A 27,984-nucleotide genomic window follows, 5' to 3' on the forward strand; every position below is an offset into this window, starting at 1 on the left:
ATGCACAATGAAAATTTTCTCTTAAAAAAAACCCTCACTGCTAGCCATGTTTCAATATGGTTTTCAACAGATCTTGAATTATTATGAACCTTTGCTTGTCTGCTTTTACATGTCACAAGTCATCACTAACCTGACAGCTCTCTGGCAGTCTTTCAAGCATCTTCAAAAATACAAAACTAATTTTGCCTTTAATGTTTTCTCTACTTCCAGCTCCTAAACCAAAATCAAATTCAGAGATTTCAAAAGAGCAGAATCAGAAACAGATTTTCACAAATGTCCCAATAAAGAAAGTAAAGAGTCACACTGCCGAAGCAAATATATTTATATTATATATATATAAATAATAGCAATATAATTAATAAACCAATTATTTGCAACAGCAAATAATTGGTATATTGGTAAAAGAAAAGCAGGAACAGTTTTATGTCAGGCTGTAGGCTGCACAGTAGTGTATGCCCCAGCCAGGGGTAACCAGCCTTTGAGAAGCCCACAGATAATTCTGCTATACATAAATTATACCAGGTGGATCCCAGCACAGGTGCATGAATCTGGAGGCTACTGCACAATGGGAAGCCAGGCCATGGAAGGAGGTGAGCCAGCAGGAATTGCTAAGGAGATCCCTGTTCTACTGGACAGTAAAGCAACCAAAGTCACAAGCAGCCATGTCATCAGCCGTAAGACCTCTGCCCGGCTCTCTCCCTCTCATTTTCCTTGGCTAATGAGTGTTTTCAAAGTGCTGGTGCATGTTTATTAGTGTTAAGGAGATTGCTCACACTTGCACTAGTCAGTTAAAGGACAAAAAGAAAAGACTAAGAATAGAGGGAAGCCTGAAGAAAAATGTAGTTTTATTTTTCCATAAACTATACATTAGTATTCTCATTTCATTGAAGAAACCAGGTCTCTTTTTTGCTTTCTTTCCAGCTTTTTTTGTTTGCTTGTTTTTTTTTGTTGGGAGTTTTTTTTTGTTTTGTTTTGTTTTGTTTTGTTTTTGTTGTTGTTGGGTTTGGGTTTTGTTTTGGATTTTTTTTGGTTTTTTGTTTTGTTTACACTAGGGAAAAAGACCAGTTGGAACATTTACATTATAAACCTTATAAACCTAGCTCATTTTTGTTCTAATCCAATAAATTTTACTTCACTTTCTCAAAATAAGTATATTTTCTGCAAACATCTTGTATCATTTGGAAACTCATATTTGTTAAGAAAATAGTGGTGATAAAAACGTCTGACCATTTCTAGTGATTCCTTGTTTATGAGAATTGTGGCACTTCCCTGGAAAACGTTAGCTAGTACACTACCTTCAGTACTGTTAAGTTCCCTCAGGTGACACAACCATAATTTCCTCTGCTGCCAGAGATTTCCCTCTTGACTTTGGACTATTCACTTTGACTTTGTGTTTCTCAAATCCATCTATAAAATGGGTATAAAACTTGTACTCTACAGAAACACCATGGGCATGAAACCGCTTATTATTTGAAGCTTTTGCATACTGTGGAGGAAGAAGGTATAGAATGCATAAAAACCCACTTGAATTAGGCTTTAGAAAGATGCTGGGAGGATGATGGACCTGACTGAATTAGTATGCTCAACTGAGCAAAGCAGTGTTGCTTCCTGAATAACTAAAGCCTTAAGATGCTCTTAAGCTTGCAAACAGCACTACAAAATCTCTAATGGTTACAGATAGGCAGGACTGCTGTTTTAAATCTCAGCCAGAAGACGAGAATTACTCTGCTGCTCAAAAGGCTACAAACATGCAGTGGCTCAAGCAGATCAATAGGAAAAGCAGCCAGTACCACTGAGTAAAGACCCACAAAACAAACACCATCATTCCCAAAGCATTTGAATTTTCTCTCCAGTGGAAAAGCCAGGCACTGCTTTGCTTTGCCAATGCTATATGAAGAATTTGCTGCCTGGTGCAGTGTGTCTGTGATGTCACTTCAACATTGGACATTTGTAGCTCTACTCCTGCAACTTATAACATGTTTTCTGAACATAGCCTTAGCTAAACAACCCTTTCCCGGCTGGAATTGATCCCATTCACTTGCTGGTCTTTGACATCCCTCATTTAGGTCCAGAGTGGTCTGTTTGCTTTTCTCTGAAGGTGGAAACACAAAGCCCGGAGCTGAGCTCCACATGGCAAGGTCAGGAGCATCCCATACAGACACACATTAACGGGGAGCAGCCGAGAGCCCAGTGCCGTCCTCCTCCTCTGCCAATTACCAGCAGCACCTGGTGCCAGAGGTAGCTGTGCAGGGGGAAAAGGGAGAAAAACTGAGAAAAAGCGAAGCCGATGATTAAGGAGTAAAGAATGGCAGATGAAACTAAAAATAGTCCCCTCGGCAGTTGTAAAGGAAATTCGTTTGACAGGAGGCTGCTTCTTTTGTCGAGAGCGGTTTGTTATGCAAGAGACGATACCAACACCGGCTCCTCTTATCTGGCTTGTCAGTTTAACTGACAAAAAGGAGCAGGGTTAACATCTCTGGAGCCACTGCCAGTCTCAACATTTGTTTGTTTTCATGCATGTCCGTGTTTTAAGAGGCAGCCCGGGGATTAATACCGTCCAGAAAGTGTGGTGCAAGCTCAGTTAGGCAATTCCACAAAAATCTTCAGAGTACTTACTCGTCATTAAAGGCAACAATTGAGCCCCGGCCTGCTGCTGGTTTTGTTCCCTTGCCTCCTGTTTCAGCCATCACATGGTGACCTTCCTGCACAACAGAAAACTGAATGTCCACAGGTTTTCCCATGCACAGGCAGCAGAGGACAGCTGCTCCTACTCTGCTTTTTCAGTTCTCAAGACACATGACTCAAAACGTGCAGAGCCTCCTGGATACAAGAAAATGAAAAACTAAACCAAAGAAAGTTGTTTCATTTTCCCCCCACTCCTTCCTGATGCTGAGCTTTCAACAGCACTTACACCTCTGTGTGCAAAGGTAAGAAGTAGGAAGGAAGAGGCTTTAAAAGAAACCACCTTAACACCTCCTTTCTTACAGAAGAGAAGCCACCATAAAACCAGGGGGAGAAGAAGCAAAAGTGAGGCTATCAGCAGCTTGCTGGCCAGCTGCCCGCATGGCTGCAGGTGAGTCTGTATGTTCCTCATTAAGGTGCCTTCTGGCATGCCTGAAGGCTTTTGGAGAGAGCCTGGTGGCCACGGCTGCCAATATCTGCTGGTGAAGAGGTAAGCAAATCACAGCCTGTCCAAGTTAAACAAGTTAAAGCCAGGACTTCCAAAAACTCAAGTGACCCACATAAGCTGTGCGGGAGTGAGCACTTGGGTATGATGTAGGTGCAAGGGAAAACAACTCTTATTTATCTTGTTTTCATTGGGCTTCCCTGAAGCATTCATTTTTAGACTCAGTATGCTGCACTAAACCGTGGGTTAATTAGAAACAGGAGTCTCTCCTCTATTCCTATTTTTGGAGGAAATGTTCATCAGCAGAAAGACAGCAATGCAGAAGTTCTGTCTCCTCGGTGAGTAACTGGAATCATCCTCTCTGTCCCAAACACCAAGGTGTTTGGTAGAAAAATAAGCAGAATAAGATAAAGTGGTGGGAAATCCTGGTTGAAAAGCATATAGAAGTTTTTTACTTCGGGTTTTAAATGTGCACTGTGTTGAAACATTGTGGGCTTCTTCTGAAAATTAACTTAGAAACAACTCGATCCATTTCCCGCTCAGTGAAGAAAGACCTTGGTGGCAGATTCTGCCCTAAACCAAACCCACCTGCCATGAACTGCTCGGGCCACAGGATGCCACTGTTGCATTTCTTTTTCAGGAGGTCGAAAGAAAGAATGACAAATTGTTTGCATGAAGATGACACCTAAATTTAATACCTCTTTTCCTTCTTAACACATACAATTGCTGATATTTAGAGCCCCAGACAGACCATCCAGCTGTAAATAGCTCAGAGCTGCAAAGGAATAAGTGTTTTCTTCAGGAGCAAATGTCTGAATACCTTTTAAGGCTCGATAACTGAACCCAGCACCTCTGTACCTTCATAAATTTCTATGCACAAGAAATCTTTCCAACGACTGCCCCAAGTGTTGACTCAAACTCTGGTCGTTTTGTCCACAAAATAAATACCCTGTTATTGGATTTTATCTGTGTCCAGATGAGAAAAGAAAAACACTAGATGGGAGAGTAGATTATATCAGAGAGAAGGCAGGCTGCTCATAATTGCTACCTCTTGTGAAAGAGCAAGAGCCCCTACCATGTTAATAAAACTTCATAAATATTTTACTAATATAAAATGGAATGCAATGTGTTCATGCCAAGAGACAGGAAAGTGGCCTGAGCTCCCAGATAGCTGCTCTTGCTGCAATTTTTTGCAATTTACAAACTGGCACACAGAATCAGAAGCCCACAACTACTGAGACCTCTGGGATGGTCAAGACAAAAGCACTGCACAAAGGTCCACCAGTGTGAATTTTACAGCAGTCCAGATTGCAGAGATCTACACAAGGTCTAAAAATCCTCTGAAAGCAAATTTCAGTCCTGACGTATTTTCACATTGAAGTGGTAAATTATTACAGAAAACTAAGTATGGGGTTGCAGACAGTCTCCAAGATTTACACAGACAAGGGTTCCCCCAAGTTCAGCACAACACAGATGGAATTTGTGAGAATGGGTTGTTAAGAAATGAGGGAGAAATTTTAATGCTAACAGTTTCTCAGATTTCAAAAGCCATTTTTGTTTTGCTCAACATTTAAGAAGGGGGAAAATGGCTTTAGCCTACTACATCTCCAATTAGGAACAGAGAAAAAGAAAATTAATGATAAGGTTTCAGATACATCTTGGGTGGCCAGCAACAGAAGAAGGTGAGGAAAGCCAGCATGAACCTGACAGCTGTGGGGATGCAGAGCATTACCAAGGCTGGTGTTACAGCTCTGTACTTCAAGCTGATGTAAATATGAAGGGGCCCACAGATAACAGCCTTTTAGGATTCAAGGCTTCAATAGAAACATCCTCACTACCTCCAGCCTGTTTTGGATGTGTCCCAGAAACTGGTTATTCCCCAGTCAGGGTCAAGATTCAGTGAGACAAAATCCCTCTCTTCAGAAAGCCATGTTGTAAAATCTCTAAATCAGAGCTAGACAATTACTCAGAAGGTGCTGGGAAGTACTCAGCCTTGTAAGAGAAACAGCTACCGACCAAACAGTTCACACATTTCCAAAGACAAAACTAAAAGAAGCTCATGGTTCCACTGCTTTTAAAATTAAGTATTTGTAACAGCACACACCAAGGATATAATATTAAATCAGTCATGACTGTTAACATTTCTTTTGCTGAAGAAATTTTTTATGTTGTGATTTTTTTTGCCATTAGCACAGAAAAAATTTGACCTCACATCACCAATTACTTCGTTCCCAAACTGAATTTACCTCCCATTCCAAAGACCAGGGATTTCAAAATCTCCTTAAGAAAGGGGAAATAAAAAGCCTTCAATCCAAATTCTTTTCTTGTTGTTTATAACAATAAACAACAGATTTCATATAAAAGCAGCAGCATAAGGGTAGAAAATAGTGTTCCAAAGCTAATTTTAGTCCTCCTGATCTCAGGCGCTTAGTGTTCCTGTCAGACTGAACAAACTCCAGTGGTGCCCTGCCTGCCTGGCTGGAGAAATCTGTCCCTGGAGATCTATTTATAGCACCTTGTACCCTGTACCTAGATTAGGTTTTAGGTTTTTTGTTTTGTTGTTTTTTTTTCATTGTGTTTTGTTTTGTTAGGCGGGAGCATGTATCCAGGACTACATTGATCCAGGACACAGATGTGACCTACTCGAGTAAATTACCGGGGGAAAAAAAAATATCAAAACAGTTCACACTTCATTTTCTGCACATCAGTCCCTCTGGACTTCATCAGCTAGCCAAAATTCAGTCCCAAAGGTTATTTCTATTACAAAGAGAAATTGCTGACAGAATTGAGTGCATCTTTGATACACACCCATCTGCTTACATACAACACAGCATCCTTTCACCTGCTATAATGTAAAAACAAATGATCTGATCTTTTTCCTTGGTGGTTGTCATTTAAATTTAGCCAGTACAATATCTAATCCCTTCATGATTTTCTCCTTATAAACACAGTCCTACTCCTACATTTGGATGCTTCTCCCTAGTCAGCATGATTTTCTCTGGCTTGTTTCACTGGTTCTTATGTCATATATAGGCAACTCTAGCAGTCATTACCTATCTTGTATTTTCTTTATGAGTCTTCAGGGGAAAAACTCTTATGTCATAGAGTTAAGGGGTTTTTTAGTGTAGATCTCACCTTGTAATTCTGTGTTGGTTGTGACCCTGTTATTTCAACTACCTGGTTCCATAATGACTTTAAGCTCTTCTAAACACTTACTTTGCCCACCAGCTTCACTGAATTTTACCCAGTCCATAATAGCATCCCTTCAGTTCCACCCAGTCTTCCAAACCAAAATGGGCCACACCTGAATCCTTTCAGGCCAGAAGGAGAAATGCTTTAACAGAACTACTAGTTATACTGCAAACAGTGGCTGTCAAGGATACTCTTATATTTCAGCCCCTACAAAAAAATCTATTACCAGCCATGACTCCTTGTGATTTTTCAACTTTGTATGAAACCTGCCCACCAGAAGAGAGATGTAATTCTTCATACTCTCCATCAAGAGTAGATATCCTCTGCTGGATGTAAATGGTGAATCGATTTCCCAAGTATTTCTTATCTAGACAGGAGAACAGAGTTCATGCAGGCACCCTAATCTTTGGGGTAAAATCTGCCAAACTAGCTTAAACAACTTTTAAATAGAAACAGTAGGAATTAGAAACAAACAAAGCTACGAAACAGTAAAACACTCCTGCTGTTAGGCTGCCTTTGCTAGCCAGATGACAGCCCCAAGCTGAGAAGGCATAGCAACCGATGGTAGTGGTGTCTCAAACTGCAACTTCTCATCAGGTCTTCAGTTACAGTCACCACTCACTGCTGCAAAGAGAGGTAGCCCTCTTCCCCCATCCCTCCCCCAGTTTCTTCCCTGTGGGACATGTGCTTCTGCCAAGTCTTTGCTCCAGTGCACATTTGATTGCAGCACAAAGCCAATTCAACTCACTAAAACAGCAGAAAGTAAATTGGTTTTGGCTGGAAAGCAAGCAGAACTGGATTATTATGTGATCAAGCAAGCAGTAGAGTTGGTGCAAGACAGCAAGAAGAAGATGAAGTGTACAGCTAAAGGCAGGAAAAGCAGAAGAGGTCTAGGCAAGGTGAAAATGGCAAACAGCAAAATAAGCTGTTAACACAGCTCAACCAGAGCAGGGAATCACGCTCCTACCACACTTCAAAACATGTACTTTGAGCCTTCAATTCCTGTAGCTATCTCCTCATTTCAGGGACAGCAGCTCCTCCGTTACCTGTGTGTTACTTACTTTGATTTTGGATTTACTTCTGCCATGGGACTGCACTAAAGGCTACATATCTTAGCCCAAACTCACAAAGCACTGGTACCCCGAGCTTGCTGCTGTGAAAGTCCTTGGAAGGAAAGGGATTTCCTGCTCCCAGCTTTTGTGCAGGACAGTGCCACAGCATAGGGAAGCTTTCCAAAGCTCAGTATTAGCTGGGCACGGTGTCATGTTAACACCATCATCCTGTTTCCCAGGCACAGGCTGCTTTTGTGTACAGGACTGCACAACCAACAAGCCATTTGCTGCAATTCCGGTTCAAGAGCCTGTCCAGACTCTCTCCAAAAAGAGATTATAAACACCAACAGAAGGCATCCTGAGGACACCAGCACATTGTTGCTCTGTAAGAGAAACATCACAGGCTGGCAGCAGGGCGACACAGCCCCTGCCGATGCACCAAAGTGAGGGCTTTCAGCAGAGACCAGGGAAGGAGACTGCATGCATTCAAATGGCTGTTTATGCAAAACATGGCTCTGCACCAGAGGAGAGTTTATCTGCTTACCTCCCTGTGCAACCTGTCTAGTGTAACACAGGCCATTCCCACACAGCTGCTCCTGGGCACAAGTTTTACCATCATCTTTTACCTCCTTCCCTTCACCCCCACCAACCCCCCATTCTGTGGGGCTTTCTGCTCTGAACGCTGCCAGTCAATGGAGGTGACTTTAGAAAAACAACAAGGCAACCTGCGGGGACGTTGAATTTCAACTTTATTAACCCTCAGGTTTTATATCCTTGGTGACCAAATTCTTCCTCAGCACTGTAGGGCACAGGAACATTATTTTACTAAATTAAAGAAAGGCCGGGTTGTGGTGTGCTCCCAGAGACCAGCCCATCCCCAGAGCCCTCGTTCCTATTCACTGGGGAGGAGGAAAGGGCAAGGACGCTGGTGAAAGGTTTGGAGTGCAGATCCCATGAGGAGCGCCTGAGGGAGCTGGGGGTGTTCAGCCTGGAGAAAAGGAGGCTCGGGGGTGATCTTATCGCTCTCTACAGCTGCCTGGAAGGAGGGTGTAGCCAGGTGGGAGATGCCTTCTTCTCCCAGGGAACCAGAGACGGAACAGCCTCAGGTCGTGCCAGGTGAGGTTCAGGACATCAGGAAGAATTTCTTCACATGAAGAGTGATTAGACATTTGAGTGAGCTGCCCAGGGAGATGGCAGCCTCACCATCCCTGGCGGTATTTAAGGAAAGCCTGGACGCGGCACTCAGTGCCATGGTCTGCTTTACAAGGCGGTGTTGGATCGCAGACTGGACGTGATGATCGCAGAGATCTCTAGCTCATTTCCAACCAAACCGACCCTGTGATTTCGCAACTCTGCTCACCTTTCCCGGCCGCCGAGGCAGGAGCGGCGGGGCCGGGCCCGGCAGGGCAGGCGGGAGGCGGCCGGGCCGAGAGGGCGGTGCCGGCGGCGGCGGGAGCTGCTGAGGGCGGGACGGAGCTCGGCGCTCCCTCAGGTGAGGGCCGGGGGTCGCGGGCCTTGGCCCCGGGGGAGCGAAGGTGCCCGCGGGGGGTGCCCGGTGTGTCCCGTGTGTGTCCCGGTGTGTCCTGGGGCAGCGCCCACGCCAGGGCCACCCCCGCGGCCCCACGGGGGTCTCGGGTCGCTGCGGCGGCACCTGGAACCTTTCCCTGCGGAATGGCTCTTGCCCTCGGGGGAAGGCGCTGTCTCTTTCCCTCTTAGATGTAAACAGAAATGAATGTATTCATTTATTTTTGTATGTTTATCCAAATTTATTCCATATTTTTGTATGCTTATATTTGTTGACTTTATAGCGCCCAAAGGAGATGGAGGAAGGCTATCAGGCCTTGATCAGTGCAAATTAAACCGACTGCTGACACTTCTGCAGGGATGATGAAGGGCTGTGATGAAGGCAAATGAGCCTAAAGATTGCTCAGGTGTTTGAAGTCTGTTTCCCTATTTTACAGGTTTGGGCTTAATCGTGTCGCATTTGGAAAGATAAAGACACTTTCAGCAAATAACAAACTGGTGGTATTTAATACGGAATTATCAGGGTGAAGCTTCTTGCCAGCTTGCTTTCAGCCCAGCACAGCTTTGCCTGTACCTAATGTTTATGTAAATCGTAGGCAAGGTTTGGTAGTGACTCTGCTTACACCCACGGGTCCCCTCCTCTTAGAAACTCCCAGGACAAAGGTCACAGCCTGCTCTTCCAGACTTCCCTGTGCCAGGGGCAGCTGTGTGCACACTCGTGCAGTGCACTGGCACTTGCTGGGCTTAATGCTTTACCTGAGACACAACATTGCAGATGACGAGACTCAGTTCTTGATGGACACGATCCCTTGCCCTGGCAGCAAAGGCAGGAGAATCAGAGCAGGCCTAGTAAATAAGCTAAGTGCAGTAAATGTCAGGTACAGAAACATTGCTCTTGCTTGATGAAAACGAAAAGGTAAAGAAAAAACTCCTGCTTTAATGAAGTTACTTTGTAGTTTAAAGGGTTTTACTTCCTTCACCCAAAGAAGTCTGTACTAATTTTGAATCAGCATTTAATGGAAGTGAGTGCTGGTCAATGAATAACTTTTAAGTGGAGCAATAAAATGAACTGGTTTTATTTCTCTGGCTCAGGAAGTTATTTTAGAAGGAAAGAATACATCTGAGAAACAAGATGTCTCATGCTGGGAGTCGATACCAAGATAAGCAACACCAGCACCATGAGAACCATAGATCTGACAGATACAAGGAAGACAGAAGAGCAAGAAAACCATACCCACACAATGCAAGGTACGTCTTTTCTTCTCAGAGAAATAGATCACAGCAGGTCTATAATGTCTGCCTTCTCTCTGCTTCTAAATAGGCTTAATTTACAATGGTAAAGAAAGCTTTTACTCAGCTGTGAAAGCGTGAGCATACTGCACTTGGAAGGGAGCTATTTTACACTTAGAAATTTAACCTTTTTTCTTTGTTTTGAGCTGGAGACAGGACAGAAAGGCTGTGTAACACAGGCAGAGATGTTAGCTTCCTGGGATGATCTCAGTCAGGTTGGGTGACAAGTAGGTGAAATGTGGCTATGAGTCTTTGTACAGTTCCTGAAGACACTGGTCAGCAGGTGACAGCAAGCTGTGGCTTGCCAAATATGCACTGCTTAAATAAGAATGTTACATGACTGAGACCAGCACAGGGACTTAGTGAACTCTCAAGTTGCTGTGAACACGTTCCTGTTAATCTGAAATAAAATTACTTTCAGTAGTCACTGTCAATAGATGAGTGCTTGTTGAAGTGTCTAAGGCTGTTGGCAGCACTTGAGAGTGGGTCAGCCCCTACCAGCACAATGGGCAGATCAACTAATGAGTTTCCAGTGCCAAGTAAACTCTTAGGCTATTGCACTTCTCCTTCCAGCCTGGCCTGGCTGCAGCACGCTAGACGTGAGCTTAGGCTGTTTTCCTTTTAGGTCATGCCACTGCGTGGCTGCACTGTAGGAGAGAGCTCTGTAGATCCAAACACCACTGGCAAATTTGCCATGGCAGCAGAGTGTTCTGCCATTTAGTGTCTGGGGACACGACTGTAGGAGAATTTAAGAATAAGGGCAAACAGGGAGAGGAGATAAATATAATGGAGATTATTGAAAAGCTGAAATACTGAAGTACTCCCTGATAATATGCATTTTAGTAAGGAAAACAGGATGACAATAAAAGGAGCGGAGGAGAGCACTGTGTGGACTACAAGTAATACTTAGGGATAAGTATAAAACACTTGAATAGTACTAAAACTATTGCATCATGAATGTAGCTAATGAATTTTTTTTTCTGTCTCTTTTAAATCCTGAAAATTGGAGAGAAATGGGAAAAATGACCAGCCTAAGAATCGTCCTCCGAGGCTGAATGCCTGTCCTTAGCAAAAGCAGAGATTGGCAAGCAATATAGTCAAGTTATCTTGAACATATTAGAAATGAGAGTAGCTAATGCCAGTAACACATTAATAGCACAATGGAGAGAAAAAGAAAAAAACAAAAGGGCTGGAGGTTTGATGTGGGCTTTTTTTCCTTTCATGTGTAGCATAATATAAGCAATGTGTGAGAGGCTAGCAATAAATTAAACCACCACTTTTTAATAAAGCACTTCTCTGGATTTCTTGGTTTTGCTGTTAGTTTTATGTGTTTGGACTTGTACATCGAAAATTGATGGATGGACTGTAAAGGTTCACAGACATCCCTGTATCCACCAGGGATTAGAGGAAGGGAAGCTGCAGTTGCAAATCTGTAACAGCCGTGAAGATAATTCTTAGAGTCAAGTCAAGCATCTGGGGGCCATCAGACCCCTCTAAAACTGATTGAAAAACTTTTCTGTCAGTTGTTTTGAAGGAGTTTGGCTTAACCCAACAGCATTTCCTCTGCTTGGTTCTCATGGAGTTCTCATGGGTTTTGGTGAAAACTTTGGCTGATCGATCAGAAGACCAGCAGACCCTGTAATGAAATACATGGGAAGAATTTAGTGGAAGCTGTACTTTGGGTGCCTAATACTTTCATCCCTGATGAACTAGACTTTCTAGCCAGAGTATTTCTCTTTCCAAATGCATTTCTGTCTGAAACTCCTACAGCAACCTTCCTCCCAGTGCTGAGGAGAATTACCTAGAATGGTAAAATCCTCAAGAAAAACAACAGCAAAGGTGGCCAGAACAGGCCATAGTGAGAAAAAAAGGCATCTAAAAAAAAAGGGTTTTTTCCCCCTAAATGTGCTTTGCTGCTGAACATTGAGGCAGGAGGGGGGGTTGGTTTGATTTTTTGTCTTGTTTTGTTTTCTGGCAAGTAACAGGAAACAATAGAGAGAAGCAGCTGCATCAGAAGTACCAAAGGGATTGCTTTCAAGTTACTGGAAGTCTTATAAATCACACAGCTTATTTAATTTATGTGACACAGCTGCACAGGATGCTTTGGTAGTTGCACAAGACACAGGACAGAGGTCAGAAAAATCAGAAATGTTTCAGCCAAATAGAGCCGTTGGCAGCTAAACAAGGAGACGTTAGCATTGGTCTTGTTATTGAATGTCTTAATTAAAATGTAAGAACTACAAAGAACATGATTTAATGTGGATGAACGAGATAATATTGGGTCTGGAATTGGATGAAGATAAACCTTAGTGAAGTGCAGTGATACTAGAAAACAAAACTACAGTTGAAAATGCTGATCTGTGGATAAGAAATTCAAGATAAAAAGGAATACAAAGAAGACTTTTAAAACTAATAATGCTGAATGAGACTTAAAATACCCTTTAATAACAGACTCATCCAGCTGTACCTTGAAAAAGGCAAGCTCCAATTCCTCTTCAAATGAGGAAGAAAATTCCTGTTAGACCACACAAAAATTTGCAGCCAATGTTTCTTTTAACTTGAGTGTTAGCTCACTTTAAAGGGAAAATTGCACTTTTCCTATAAAATAACCTAAATCTCACCAACTTTAAAAATCATCAGGCTTCAGATATGGAGCTTATGTCATTGCAGAAAACTGGACCATTGTATCAATGAAGAGACTAACTGGAGACAGGAGAAATGGATCTTTTTGGGGAGGAGGGTTGATTTTAGATTCTTCTTCAATTATCTTCAAGGACCTCAAAAATTTGAATAGGCTATTTTTTCCCTAGTTTAAAATCTTTATCTGTTTATTTTAATAGCTTTTATTCTTTTAAAAGACATCTTTGTGAGAGACGCTGGTTGGAAGTACAAACACCCATTAAACAGTTGTGCTACTTTGCACGTGTCTTATGCCAAAATCTCTCTCATTTCTATTATCTGGCCTGCTATGGACTAGCTAAATTGTTTGGTTTTTGTGAAAAAGCTGTTATTTCCGCCTTCTACCTTTTGCCAGTAAGCGAAACAGTTCAGCCAGCCGACCCAATGAGTACACTGTTTTCCAAAATAAGGACCATTGAATGCAAAAATCCTTGTGAACATGGATTTATGCAAGTTTTTGGGATATTTGCTTTCAAAACAGGCAAGCAAAAAAAGGTCAGAGGCCTGTGAAGCAAACCAGTTGCTTCCACTGAGAGGAGCATCTGATAATTTCTCATGTTCTAATGTTCAGGAGGACATTAGAACATTCATTTCTCATGTTCAGGAGAGACTATGACCTAAAGTATAACCATGAGTTGTTTACTCCATTGTAGAGACATCCGAGGTGGCCAGCACTCAAGGACTTCTCCTGTTTGCTCAGACCCTTACTCTAAAACCTCAGGAGCAGCACACGAGTATTTTGGCCCTCCACCAGAGTTTTATCCTCCCAAGGAGAGCTTCTCAATGAAGTGTTCAAAGGTATGCACAACAAGAGGTATGTGAGACTCTTATTGCCTGCCATCCACCCCTCTCCATCCAAGGACTTCTCTTGGATTTGGTTTCTGTGTTTAGAAGCACACCAAAGTAGAGCTAGAGGAATATTATAACAAAAGAAAACAAATGGGGGGAAAAAAAGCTACCAAAAAAAAAAGGCCTCAAGGACTGAGAGAGTTAATGAATGGCATAACTGAGGGTTATGCCATTTTAGACACCTAAAGGCAATATTTATACAGATATTTAGATACTTGAAAATACATCTCTGGGATGTGCATCCAGAGCCCCAGGGCAGGTCATGTGTGTAATCAGCCAGTCTGTGCAACAAGAGTTAGCCTTTGGGATTTAGGAATAAAATAGACATTTACATCTGTGAGCAGTTTAGAGATGGCTCTTGAAGGTTTGATGATAGTTTGTTTCCCAATCATTCTTCTCACAGTTTTTATCAATTCTGGATTTACTCCAGTTATCACTCATACATCTTTATAAAGCATCATTGCGGGAAACAAATTTTTTTTCTGGACATGAATCCAATTAAACAGTTTTGGAGAAATAACTTGGGTTTTTCTTAGGAAGAAAGCAACTGCAACAAGGACAGAAATGATCCTTAATGTGGGAGGAAATCAGCCTTAGTAAACTCATTCCTGTAAACTGAAAAAAAAGAAGTTGTTAAAATATTCATTACCCTTGAAAGTTTTCCCTCTTTCAGGGCACTGATCATTCTCACCTTGTCTGTAGGAAAGCTCCACTGCAGTCTGAGTTGAATTTGCAGCTAGGTGCAAAATCTTTGGCTGATGTCTATAAATAGACTTTCAGTGTCCTCCAGTAGAGAGAAAAGTGAAAAGATTAGCTGTTGGAAGTAAATTAAAGCACATAATGTTAGATTTTTTCTTCACTCCATGTAGGAAACTTAAGTAGCACAATCAATTTAGTATTTCTCTGTATGTGGATCTGTGAATAATTTTAAGAGTGAGATGAACTATTTTGTCTTAAAAATATGTTATGTGTATTAGTATGCAGTTTGGTTTTCATTTTCAGATGTAACTGCAAAATTAGTAAAAGTTTAATGACATGGAGCCATACTGATATTTTATCTATTATAAAATTGTATCATCACTTTCTTCTTTAAACAAACTGAATTATTTTAACTTGTCTGAAAAGCTGCATAAAACACTATGTCCTATTTTATCAGAGCTTTAGAAAAATGGAGTGGCAAGTTAGTTTTAGTTTCCAGTTTCACTGATTGCTTGGACTTATGGATAGCTTAATATCAATATCTGGGGGGTTTTCCCCCTGCATTTGCTTTTCATTATTTCAGTGCATTAAACATAATTAAGATTTTTTAAACGTCCTAGTTTTTGGATGAATCAGTTGACAATGATGATTTTACTCCCACCCCTCCCCCAGGTATTGCTCAGTGTTTTCCAAAAATTTTATGTCTGAGCTTGCAGTGGAGGAGGGAAAAGAGATCATGCAGAAAATAAACTCTTTTATTAGCAACCTTATTTCAAAAAATAAAATATATTGAAGGTTACTCTCCTGTTTAGTTTCTGGAAGTACCAAGATTTAGCAGACTTTACTAGAATTGTTTTGCAGAATTCTGTATTCCCTGCAGTTATGGTAGATGCTGTAAATGAACAACATGGATTGTTTACTAAGAAGTCAGTACTTTGGAGATGCAACACTTTAGAGGATGAAATGTTCCTGTAAATACTTATTAACCATCTCCTTCTTTTGCCAGTGATTTATCAGCACTCTGGTGAAATTTCCCCTTCCCAATCACCATAATTTTAAAATAAACTAGACTCAAACAAGGCTGGGAAATCAAGTGATGAAACACAGTCTTTCCCAAAGCAACAACTGAAATGTGAACCTCAGTTTTTGACTGTCCACTAAGTAGTTGAGCTTTGGGGCTTTTATCTTTTGCCTAGCAGACAAACACCTAGGTTATGTTCTTTATGCATTTTGAGCAGTTCAGCAAACTGCTAAAGCAGTTTGGCAAACTAGAGAGGAGTTCTATACAACCAGAGCTATGAATAGTATTTGCTTCACCCAGATAGTTCCCCCTTCATCCATGGTTTTACCAGCTATATCCCAAAATCTCAAAGCTGAATTTGAGAAATAAGCAGCTGGATTTTTTAGGGATCCTTTAAACAGCTTAGGACCTTAGGATGCTTTAGAACCTCATTCTCCTGTCTTTGTTATTACCCCTGTCCCTCCCTATTCCCTGCCCCCTTTTTTTTCCCCCACAACCACATTAGGACAATAAACCCAAATATAGTGGAAGAAAAAACTGATACTGACCCCTTTTGCTGGTAGGAACATTTGATACCATCTAAGAAACTTCAAAACAACCTGCTCTTTTTTAATCCTTCCATCTTGAAAACAGAAGGAGAAAAAAGTCTGTTAAAATATTACATGAGGGATACCTATTCAAAGCCATTCGAGTGGGATCACAGGGATAGCAGTGCTGCATCATACAAGGCACTTCATCACTCTTCCCCCCAAAAAATGGACTAAAGTACAAACTTAGGAGGACCATCAAAGTTTGGACCAGTAGAGAGTAAGCTGTCTTCTGGAATAGACTCCAGACTTTGTATTGGTGGAATTTCCTGAACTGGAAGACTGCACTCACATCTGTTGTGTTTAATACCTCTTTACAGGCCTATGAAATTGGTTTAATTCTCTGCTGAATCACTTTTTTAAATGTTTGACCTTCACATTGCCTTAAGATAAGGAGTTCCAGAGCTTCACTTGAAGTACTACTGTTTCATTCCTTAGAATGTTTAAAAGAAGGTATTTCTGATTCTGATGGTATTCTAAATATGTAGTGATAATCTCATATATTCAGCTTCTCTATGAGATTTATGGTTTTAGAATGAAGTCTTCCCTTTCTCCCTGTGCCCCTATTGCTTCTTCACAGATTGAACAATAGCCAGCTTTGGTCAGTTTTCCAGTCTTATACCTTTTCCAGGTCTACCACACCTTTTTGAAATAGACTGACCAGAAATGCAGTAAAAATTCCCTATAAATTCCAGAAATGATCAGACATCTGCCTAAAGGCTCTGGTTCTGTAATCCTATTCTAATGCTTCCTACCTTTTGTGTGGTGTTTGACTGTCAGTAAACACTGAGCTGATGTCTTCAAAGAAAGCTACCTGAAATGGAAATGCTTTGCTTAGAACCCATCTGTGTGCTCTGTCACAGGGGCATTTGTGTTTGTGGGTGTTTCTGCACAACCATGAGGTGGAGGTTGCTTATGAAACACTGATTTCATTAATTGCTCATTCAAAGCTTGAGCTCTTAGCAGCCTACCAATTTTACTGTTGGCAAGCATGAAGAAATTTTTATGATTATTTTTATTAAAGCAGACTTCACCACCTCAGTTTTCAATCATTTCAGTTCATTAGTCTGTGCATCCACCACAGTATTTTGGTATGTAGTTTTGAGCTGAACATGCTTGGAACTTCCACTTGCAGACCTTTGGGCCATATTCCAGAGCAGACCCAGGGTGCACAAACAGTATTTTCTTTGGATAGAACTAAATGAAAGGTGAGCTGTAACTACTAGCAGGCACTCTGTCCTTTGGAACAAAGTAGAGCTGAAAAGAAATACTTCTCTCTCCCCAGAAAATGCCTGTCCTGTAGTCCCTGTGTCTTCAACAAGATTTGCAACTCTGCAAATCCCCTCCCACTGCACTGCCAACATGGGCACACTGGTGATAGGCAGCACAAGCCAGAGATTTCTCCCTTAACTCTAGTTGCCTGAAAACTGGCTGCTTCCTTTTTATTATCCTTTAACCACTGCTAACCAGTGAAATGTTTGTTTATCTCACAGGAGCTTGGGTCGTTTAAGCTTGTGTCATTTCTTCATATATCTGCTGATTCTTTTAAGTGACTTGCCTGTAAAACTCTTGACTATTCCCCACTATGCTGTCTTTATGTCTAGTTTCTAGATGTTGGGTAATTTTACATAGAAAAGCTACACTTGTGGGCCTGCAGGTTACAGATCAAAAGGCTGTGGAAACAGAAGTGTGCCACCTTCTGTTCCTGCAGTAGTGAAGCAGATTGAGGGGACGGCTTATAGACTTATCAAACTGCCTAGATGCACTGTATAATTTCTGGGAATTTGAAATAAACTGTGATAAAGACAAACCTTTCATTAAGTAAAGAACTGCTGCTTGCAATAGCCATTTCTTACTGCTTACACACAATATATTACATACGTCATTTAAAGCAGCACCTCTTGAAAACAACAAGAGTTTTTTGACCTGGGGATGCTTAAGGCTGAAATTCTGTCAGAAGGAAGCATTCAATTTGCTTTTCACAGTGCAAGTAAAATTTATGTAGTTCTCTCTTCTATGTAGAAAACCTAAATTAGTAACCATTTTGCCTTTCAAATAACTCCCCTAGATATACTTAAAATATAACCAGATTCAGTGCTTTTGTTTAGCAGATGGAATGAAAAAAGTGTTCAAGGTTGGCTGCCTTCCTTCACCTCAGGGAAAGGAAAAGCTGAGTTGAACCCAGGAGTGAATTGCTGATAATAAATTGGCCTCAGATATTTGGTCACTTGACCTTCAAAACTTTTAATTTTCTTTTTATTATATTTATTATATTGGTGTGAAAGAAGTGGAGCAATGCAATTCTTGGATAATGCCTCCTGTAGTTTTTCTTAAACAGTGAACATAAAATTAAGTTTCTGCCATCTTTGGTCAGTATGTGACTCAGAAAATTACTTGTGCTTTTGCTTTCTATAGAATTGTACTGTGCTGGTCATGATTCCTGAGCAAATAACTTTTTTTCTTTTTTTTTTCAACCCATTTGGCCTTTAAGGGAGACAACACTGAAAAGGTTACGAAACAGTTTGTGAGGGAGCAAGTATAATTGAATCCCTGTTCTTTGCTGCTATGAATACAGCTTTGCTCCTTGAATAGTGTTAGATTTCTTAAGCATATTGTAGGCACTTCCAAACAATCATGCCTTTAGCCTACATTCTAACATCCACAATTGTTAAAACCTTCAGACCAATTTCCTCTCAGAAAAAGACAGCATTATGGTTTGTAACAACATGAAAAGTCTCCAATTTCAAGCATAGCCAGGAGGAAATATCAAACTGAATTTCTTTGGAGGAGGAAATAGAATTTGGGAGTAACAATGACTTTCTCCAGGATACATTCATGCACTAACAAGCCGGCATTAATTCAAATGTAAACATCTATAAGCTTTTGTTTTTACAAAACACAGTTTTTTTCCCCTAGAGCTATGCATGCTGGGAAATACTCATAGAGTAGAAAAAAATACTGAGATGAAAAGTTAGCCAAGACACAAGGTTCACACAAATAAAAACTCGCTTTGAGTTATGCCATTGTTCTCAGCCATAATGCTGCTGTTTTTTCTTGTGCTATGTTGTGATACTGTTCCTCCTGGAGTCAGATGTGGGAGCAGGAGGGGGAAAACATTTTGTGGAGGACTCGTATCACTTTCAGTGCCCTGGAGATGTTGGGGGAGAATAGTGGTCTGCAAGAGGCATTGGACTGAAGTAAAGAAATCTCCTGTACCTTCAGGGATGCACATCCAGAAACACTGAAGGGTCATTAAATGTGCATAGTGCAGGTAACTCTGTGTGTGAAAACAAGCATTTGCCAAGTACATTCAGCAGCACGTTGCATCTTTTGGCAATGCAGGACACCTGTATTCCTGTGGGAGCACCCAACAGGATTAGAAACTGTTGTGTTTTGTAGTCACCATCTTCACATTTTGCCCCCGCAGTGTGCTGTGCTTAGTTCCGTTAAATTGTGCCCAAAGCTGCTGAACACTGTTCCTGTGGCAGTTAATTTCCATGTATTTCTGCCTAAGAAGGGAGCACTAAGGTCCCCTATAGTCTCATTGTAATTAGACAGCTTCCCCTTCTATCTTTTACAAAGTATATTTTAAATACAGTGTGACTAACAGGCTGAAGTTGCCATCAAGTTTTTTAATCTTGTAATTGTGCAGACAGATGATATTAATAGTGGGAATTGGATGGAGCTGTGCAGATTAAAATAATCCCAGTTATTCAAAATGCTTAATTAAAGCAGCAGAGTAACAAGATACAGCAGCAGAGCTGCAGGTAACCTTCCTTCCTGTTCTGATGTTAAAGTATTTCATTTGGAGCTCAGTCCTCTTCACTGTGAAATACAAACAGCCTTGAGCAGTTGGCTCTATAAAAACACTCAGGAGAGCTACACTACTTGCAGATGCCAAATCCTACCTTTAGCAAACTGTTGCCTTGCCAACACTCGGGACTTCACTCTGCCCACGTTTTCATATGAAATTATTTTCATCCACCTTTTGGCATTGTGCTAACATGTACACAGTTGTTTTTAGAGAAGGGAGAGCTGCAACTGAGAAGACTCACTGGAGTTGGCAGGGGAAGATGCTGGCAAAGTTGCTGTTAGCTGTTAGCTGTTAGCTGTGTGTTAGACTCCAGTCCATGCTTCCCATACTGGCAAATCTTAGGTTTGCTCGCTGCCATTACAGAAGAAGAGTTACAGCATCTTTCCTGTGAGAGAACCAGGTTTGTCTTCCCTACATCTGACCCAAATTATGGGAACAAAGGGAAACTCTTCTCTTTAAAAAGTGGCTCACAAAGCCAATTGATACAGCAGACAATCTATTGAATGTAGCTCTATTTCTCAAGCAAGTGATCCTAGCACTCTTAAAGGGGAAAAATCCACCCAGACAGGAATGTTGCTCACCAAGTGTGACAACGTACAATTAGTGAAGTGAATGAGAAGCTCGGGTTCACAGGTGCCTCCAACCTGACCCACCTTCAGCCAGGCTATGATTACTTAAAGAGCAATAACACCCCAATCTTTGTACTTTCTAAAGGTGGCTCAGTTTCAGTTCAAACAGAGGGAGTGGCCATGGAAAGTTGGCTTACGGAACAAGAACCTTTCATTGTTTTCTGAACTCCTTTTAAAAAAACTCCTGCAAGCTGGTTTCAATACCAAGACACTTGTTTACTACTTGAAAGAACTATTGGTACATTAAGAAAAAAGGGGAAAAAAGTCCATTTCCTGAAATGTAGACTGTGAGGTGACCACACAGGGACCTACCAGTGCTACAAATAGAATGCAGCCTTTTACAGTGGTTAAATTTAAGCAGTAGTGTCAAATACTACAGTTTAATGCAAGATCTTTTGCTTCCCACCCTCTCCAAAATTAGGAAAGATGACTCATGCTCAATTAGCAGGAGAGAAATCAAGAACATTCTAGAAGTGATGCTTTAAAGAACTACTGGGTACAAGTAAACCATAGCTGTTTTTCCCAGGCAAGGGCTGGGTTGTATTGAAACTGTCTTACAGTGGTGGGAAAATATGGGGATAGAGGATGATGCAGTAATTCTACAATTTAAGTCCACCCTTTCCTGTGAAAATTGGACAGCACTTTTAGAGGATGGGAAGTTATTAAGCAGAAAGAATAGAGTAGGTGGGATAGTTGTTCTTTAAGGGAAGAGGATACACAGAAAAACCAGGATAATACATTTGGATCTGAGCACTCTGTGAATGCAAGACTTCTCTGAGTCATTAAAACCAAGGCTGGTCATCCTTTGAGATTTCCTAACAGTGTGATTATCTTGACTAAAGAGACACAAATTATTAAAAGGTTATAATAAAGTTTTTTTTCTAGAGCACATAAATAATTTAATTTTCCCAGTTTTAAACTATTTTTTCAATGATTTCCAGTAAGATGGATATCTCAAATGAGCATAAGTGTGTTGGGCACATCCATGCAATTTAAATGCATTTGGCTCTGAGTATGTGCATCCCTTGGGTCCTCTGAAAAGCCAAGATTTTGTTGGTGTTACATTGCCTAATTCTTGTGTTTTAGGGTTGGGTTGTTTTTTTTCTGCCTTTGATTTTAGCATGACTAAGTGAGAGCTAATTCCCACCACTGGCTGAAGAACACAGAGACCTGCAAAAATATTAGTGGTATGGGGGCTTGGGGGGCATTTCTTTGTTTATGAAAAATCTGTGTATTGCCCTTATTCTGCTTTAGTGAAGCTGGTTGAATTCTTGTTACTGGTGTCAGTAAGATCTTGCTTTCGACATAAATGGAATAATGGTATCAAAAGAAAGGTATTAAAACATCTTTGCATCCAGATTTTATATTTTTGATCTCTTGCAACTTTTGTCTTAATTTCTTTTTCCTTGTTCAGTTCTCCTCCTCTGTTTTGATTTCTCCCCATTTCTGTCACATTTTGTCCCCTTCCAAAAGCAGAACCAAACCCTGCTTTACTTTGAATTTTTTTCCCTTTCTCCTTATCTTTTTCCTCCTTCTACTGACTCAGTTTAGCAGAGGGGTGACCGAAGCTGCATTGAACTGTGCCTTCAGTCTCTGGGGAATGCCAAAGCTGCACTGGCAAGAGATTTCTCCCTTTGGGATCCTTTTCAGGAGTGACTGCTGCTTTTGTAAGTTGCTGTGTATGTTCAAAATACTTGTCTTCTCCTTTTTGAGGGGTAAAAGAAAAAACATAAAGATTACCTCTGAAAAGCAGAAAGCTTTTACTCAAACAGGGGGTGGGGGAAAGAAACAAAATACAGCTTGCAGTGAAAAAGGCTTGGAGAAAGTTTTTTCATGTGTGTTGTAGCTTCTAACTCCTCTCTTCCCTTCTCCTGGAGCGACCCCTAATGGGATGCGACATGGGTACCTCTGACCTGTGTGTCACCAGCCCTGCCACTGGGATCCAGGTGTCCAAGGGTGGCAGCCACACACCCCCAGGGCTGCCCTGGGTCCTGCTGGTCCCAGTGGTATGTAGTCTGCAAAGGAAGCAGAGGGAGAAGGCAAGCCAAAATGGAGAGTGGTAGACATAGAATATTCTGGAAGTACACAGTGATGTTCACTGAAGAGGAGGGAATGATACAAAAAGAGAGAGGAGGAGGAGTCCATGTGCATTCAGTGGAGGAAGAAGGTGACTTCTGTCCCAGATACAGTGGAGGGAGACACTTTGAAGGCCTTTTCCATTAGTATGGCCCTCATGGGATCAGGGGAGTTCAGATGAAAGAGTCAGAACTGTCTGTCCTGCAAATTCATTTATGGCAACTGCAGAAACAAAGGGACAAGCAAGAATTGACCATTCTACTTTATGTACACGTGTGTACACACACCATGACCCCCTCACCTGAACATCAGAGCTGCCCTGCTACAGTGCCTGGATGGAAAATCCTCTTTAGGGCTTCTGACATGAGACTTGAGTGCACAGCTGAGTTGCTGGGTACCACACATTCAGCCACAGTGTGGTCTTGTGAGGCAGAGCACGTGGATTTAACAGTTCACCTCACCTGAGAAGGGGAGTTTCTGGTCCTTCTCTGGTCCTGGCTGTTACTGCCCTTGCTAAACTCATGCCAACACGATTGCTCATAAGATATGCTGTGAGTCACCTCAAGAGGCTAAAGCTGCAGAACAAAACCAAGAAAAGAGTTAAATAGTTTCCTGCTATTTTTAATTTATTTGAACAGCTCTTAGAAGGGCCTAATGTGGAGGTAAGGGAGAAAAGTAGTGACTGCCCAGCCATGAGTGGGAGCTGTTAAAGTCAGCTGCCTGTGGGTCTGTACCCTTAACCAGCCCACGTGTCAGCTTTGCTGGATGGTCAGGACCACATTTGACAGAAGATAAAACCATTGTTCAATGGGTTGATGCCATGGAAATATCCCAGCAAGGAAAATAAAGGGAAAGAAAAAGTGAATAGTACATAAATAGTATAAATTGGAAGGCCATATCATTGGTTATAGCAGGAAGTGTACACACAGCAAAAGACAGCTGCAATCAATAAAAATTAACAACTAGGATACATTGTAGTTACTATCCACTGTAGATTTTATGTAACTAATGAAACAATTCTCTGTAAATATCTAGCAACACCCACTTCTAGATTGCAGCCCTTCTCCTCACCTTCAGTGCTGAAAAACAGTGCAGGAAAGAGGCTATTGGAAAGGAAATAGCAATCCAGGAGCCCTAACAGGACTCCTGTAATTTATTCAGTAAGGAGAGTGCTCATTCCTAAAGCCAGGTGTTGATGGTGCTGATTTTAATACAAATACAAATGTGCTGATTTTAATACTAATGAGTAACATTTTAGGTAAATCCAAATATGTTGAACCTGAAAAAGGAAAAAATAACTAAACCAATAGAATTCTGAGCTGTTCAGCCCTTTGGTTATTTTATACTTAAATCTTGCAATGCATTCAGTGTTGCATGGGATTAGGGAATTACTGTAGAGATAAGCAACTTCCCTAAGGAAGACCTTTTGATTTCTGCAGATATAACTCCAAGACGACATGGCTAACTGGCCTGTGAAAGCAGAAATGGCAGGGCAGAATCAGAAGCGTGGCCAGTAACTCAGTCCTTTCCAACAGCAGCACACTGCTTGACACAGGTCACTGCTAGGATGTGTGTGACCATACCTTGGCAGAGCTAAGATTCAAAACTTACCTGTCCTTTTATTCCTTACTTCTCAAATCTGTCTCTATCCTGTTATACTCTATACTCTCTCTCTCTCTATATATATATATACTCTGTATACTCTCTATACCCTATCCTGTTATAATGTAGAATTTTGTATGAGCTTGTAACTATCACAGATTAGGGCTGCAAGAGGCTTTTAGGGTTACAGGGTTGGAACATACTGTAAGGCTTAATATTTCCATCAAAGCCCTGGTGATTATACAACGTCTTAGGCATTTCCACTAATTGTTTGCTACGTTTATAAACCCAGCTGGCTGTCATCATAGACCTGTAATTCATTCTACATACTGCTTATCATTTTAAAATTGTCTTTAATACAGGAGGCTTTGTTCTTGCACTTTCTTTAAAAAAAATTCAAGTTAATCCAGATGATACAAGTGATTGGTGAAGCAGCTGCTGCTGAACCTCTCTCCATTGTTTAGTCACTCTAATCAATTCTACAGCAGGCATGTGTCACAACTGTGCGGGTACATACAAAACCTGTCCAACCTGAAAGCCCTGTCCAAGGAAATTTTTCAGGAATGCCTTTAAAGCATCTACTGCTGTGGTCAAAAATACAGTAGACCTGCACTGATCACATTTGTCATCCCATAATCAGCCAGCTCAGCAAAGTTAAGGGGTGGCATACAGAATGTATGTGAACACACAGAAAGTTTTGGAGCAGCATCACTGAGGATTGGGGTCAGTTATAAATGTGGGGAGGTTGGCAGCAGGCGGTGACTACTTTGAGAACAGAAAATTGCCTTTTCCAAAGCTCAGCAAGGTGAGGTGGAGGAAAAGTTGATGCTTGGCAGGTCAGGGGGCCTCAGTACACACAGATGAAAAGGAAATTCTGAAGTCAGCAGCTGACTGATCATGAGTTCCCAACTACCAAGTAGCCAAACATACTTAAAATTTATGTTTCCCTTAATCAAATGGTCTTTCCTCCATGTAGACTTGTAAGAACTGTTTCCTGCTGCAACATCTATGAAATCAATAGTCAGCCTTTAGAAAGGGAAGTGCCCTCCTGTATCCAACACTGTCACACTAAGGGCCTTGAGGATATAAGTTGACTCCCTGTATTTGGAAGGTATAATGTACAACTCAACTGAGTAGGCAGAAAAAATCCCCACCTGACTGAGTTCCAATTAATGTTCTGCACAGCTACTACTCTTTCAAAATACTATGAACAGTCCTAGTAAAGTGATGACTCTTTACCTATTAAAAATGATGCGTCTTTTGGCTGAATTATTTGAATTTGGTACAAGAAGTTCCAAATCCTAACTTCAGGGCCAAAAGTTAAATTTCTCTCTGCGTTTAGCTCCACAAACACGTCCTTTAAAATGCTTGAAGCCTCCTGAAGAGATTTGGTAACCAGCACAGATATTGCCCTGCTTCACAGAAGTGGTTGTGCAGAAGGGTCAAAGAAAAGGCACGCTGCCATGCAGAAATCAGCATCACCTCTGAAGAACACAGAACACATACACAGAACTGCTCACTTGGTTCCTCTTGAACAAGGGGAAAATTTTTGTCTGCTCTAACGCTACCTTCCTGTGCAGAGCAAGTGGCAGCAGGAAAGGACTCATTACCTTAGCCTTCTGTGGGGGGAGTAAGAAGGGGCAGAATGGGAATATCTGATAATCCTTCATTTTGGCTGTCACTGGCTTGCTTTGGTTAGAAGCATCTGGCAACACAAGAGAGGAATTTGTTTATTTCCCTTGTGTTCCTGCTTCAGCCCTTCCTTTTCAAGCCCATACGGCCTTGACAACAACTGAGCCATTGCTCAAGAGGGAAATGCCATGTGGATCAGCACTAGTAGCATAAAATGAAAGTCTGTGTGCAAACCACAGATCCTGCTCCGCTTTAAAGACAAATATAGGACCACTGCGTCAAGCATCTTACATTCTTGGCTGTCAAACAGCAATGGAATAATAAGATTTACAATTCTGTAATTAACTTCAGAACTTTGGAGCAACACGCCTGACACGCTAAGGGTTTTCATTTCCCCAGTAGGCAACTCTAGCTGTGCTACGCTTCAACATCCGTCATGTTTGCTAATCTTAGTCTGACCCCTAGTGAGCTGTCACAGAATAATCAGATTTATCAAACATGAGGCAGCTTCCTGAGAGGCTGCTACCACAAAAATAAGTAATTTCTCCCCTTTTCAGTTCTGAGTTTTGTTTGTATTTTTTCCCTTAAAGATACTTGGTTACTATTACTAGTAGCCTAACATAAGAAAAAGTGAAAAGCCAACTCAGAAGTTGTAAGGCTTTCTTCTGAAGGTCAGAGTGTGAAAGAGTGCATATGACCTAGTATCAAATTCACTTAATTTATTTCTGCATACAAGGTGAGTTTTGCTTCCTTACCCTTACTCTCCTTTTTTGCCTTTTTTTTTTTTTTGTGCAATCAGAAACGCCTTCAGAGTTACGAGTGATTTTTGTCTCTTAAGGAGATAGAGTGCAAGTTGCATCTGGTTAGATAATAAGTTGAAATTAACAAATACCTTCGCAGGAAACAAAAAAGGTGTAAGTTCAAGTAGTAAACGTGTTTTGAAGGACTGAAGTAACATGCACGATTTTTCAAGCTGTTAGAAGCTTCTAGGTTTTTGTCAGCATCAGCCTCAGCATTTTGTTCATACTGGATATTTCTTGCTCAGTGTGTTTATGCCAAGTAGTTACAGGCCAAAATATAATCACTGTGTGCTTGCCTTGGCAGTAACACAAGCACTGTAAAATTTTTATGGATTTCTTTTCACTGCACGAAGATCCATCTATCAAGCACACTGACAAATTAAAAAAAGTAATTTGCCCAGCCTCCAAAATGTACCCGCGAGAGTTCAGGCTTCTCTTTTTTTTTTTTTCCCAGGTACTTTTCTGTAGCTGTAGCCAAGAGGAATATCTCAGTATTAGTACTCTCTGTCTATGATTTTGGTGTACTTCTGTCACCCACAGTTTGCACAAGATGTGGTTTTGACACCTATTCCCATCGTTCTGCTCCTCCCAGGCATTTTGAAGTTCGTGGAAATCACGGTTAACCTCCTGGTGCTGATTTGCGTGGGCGCTTCCCAAGCCTCCGTTGCAGGCTTCACGTCCCTCGGAGGTTTTGGATCCTTTAACCTGAATTCAGCCTACAGCCCCTTTGAGGGCACGGAGCTGCGGGAGGTGAGGGAGCTGGACATGCAGTTCACCCAGATGAGAGCCCCTTGCGTGTACGGCGGAGTGGCCTTCAGCTTGACAGCGGCCACGCTCACCCTCGTCTTCCTCGTCGTGGGGGCAAAACCCATCCATCAGCTCCGGACGGGGCTGCTGCTAGGTGAATGTGCCTTCAGCCTGCTGGCTGGCCTGGCGTACGTGGCGGCCGTGGGGCTGTACCTGCACTTTGTCAGGCAGGTGAACGCCACCGAGGTGTGCAGGAGGCGCGAGCGGCTCTACGCGCGCCGTGGCTACACCTCCATGAGCTGCGACGTGCAGGGCGGCGACGCGGCCGTCGGCCTCTTCGGGGTCGTGGCTTCCTGCCTGTACTTTGCCAGCTTTGTGCTCTGCATCCTCGCTATCCGCACCGTCCGGGCCTTCCGGAGCCACGTGGCCGAGGCTCGGCACAGCCCCAAGGGCAGCCTTAGAGACAGAAGCGTCAGAAACCACCACACCGTGCACAGGAACTCTGAAAGCTCCCACAACGTCCAGGCTCTCGCCACGTTAGTGTGAAATCAGCTCTGGGACTGTGCCAGAGAGCTGAAGCTTCAGCAAAGGATGGACACTCACAAACAGGCAGCCAGCCCACAGTATATTTTCCTGCAAAGTGCTGAAGTGTGCATTGAATCAC

At 41.8% G+C, this 27,984-nt stretch overlaps 1 protein-coding gene across 1 annotated transcript; it reads left to right on the forward strand.

Annotated features, from left to right (window-relative positions):
• Window positions 1-3,063: 3,063 nt before the first annotated feature.
• Window positions 3,064-27,866, forward strand: LOC131082532 (MARVEL domain-containing protein 3-like). The gene is given in 5 exon segments (XM_058022516.1): window positions 3,064-3,073; window positions 8,235-8,487; window positions 9,988-10,143; window positions 13,518-13,678; window positions 27,166-27,866. Coding segments are annotated over 5 exon segments (1,281 nt in total).
• Window positions 27,867-27,984: the final 118 nt, after the last annotated feature.

Source organism: Melospiza georgiana, chromosome 1, assembly GCF_028018845.1.
Source record: "Melospiza georgiana isolate bMelGeo1 chromosome 1, bMelGeo1.pri, whole genome shotgun sequence".
NCBI lineage: Eukaryota > Metazoa > Chordata > Aves > Passeriformes > Passerellidae > Melospiza > Melospiza georgiana.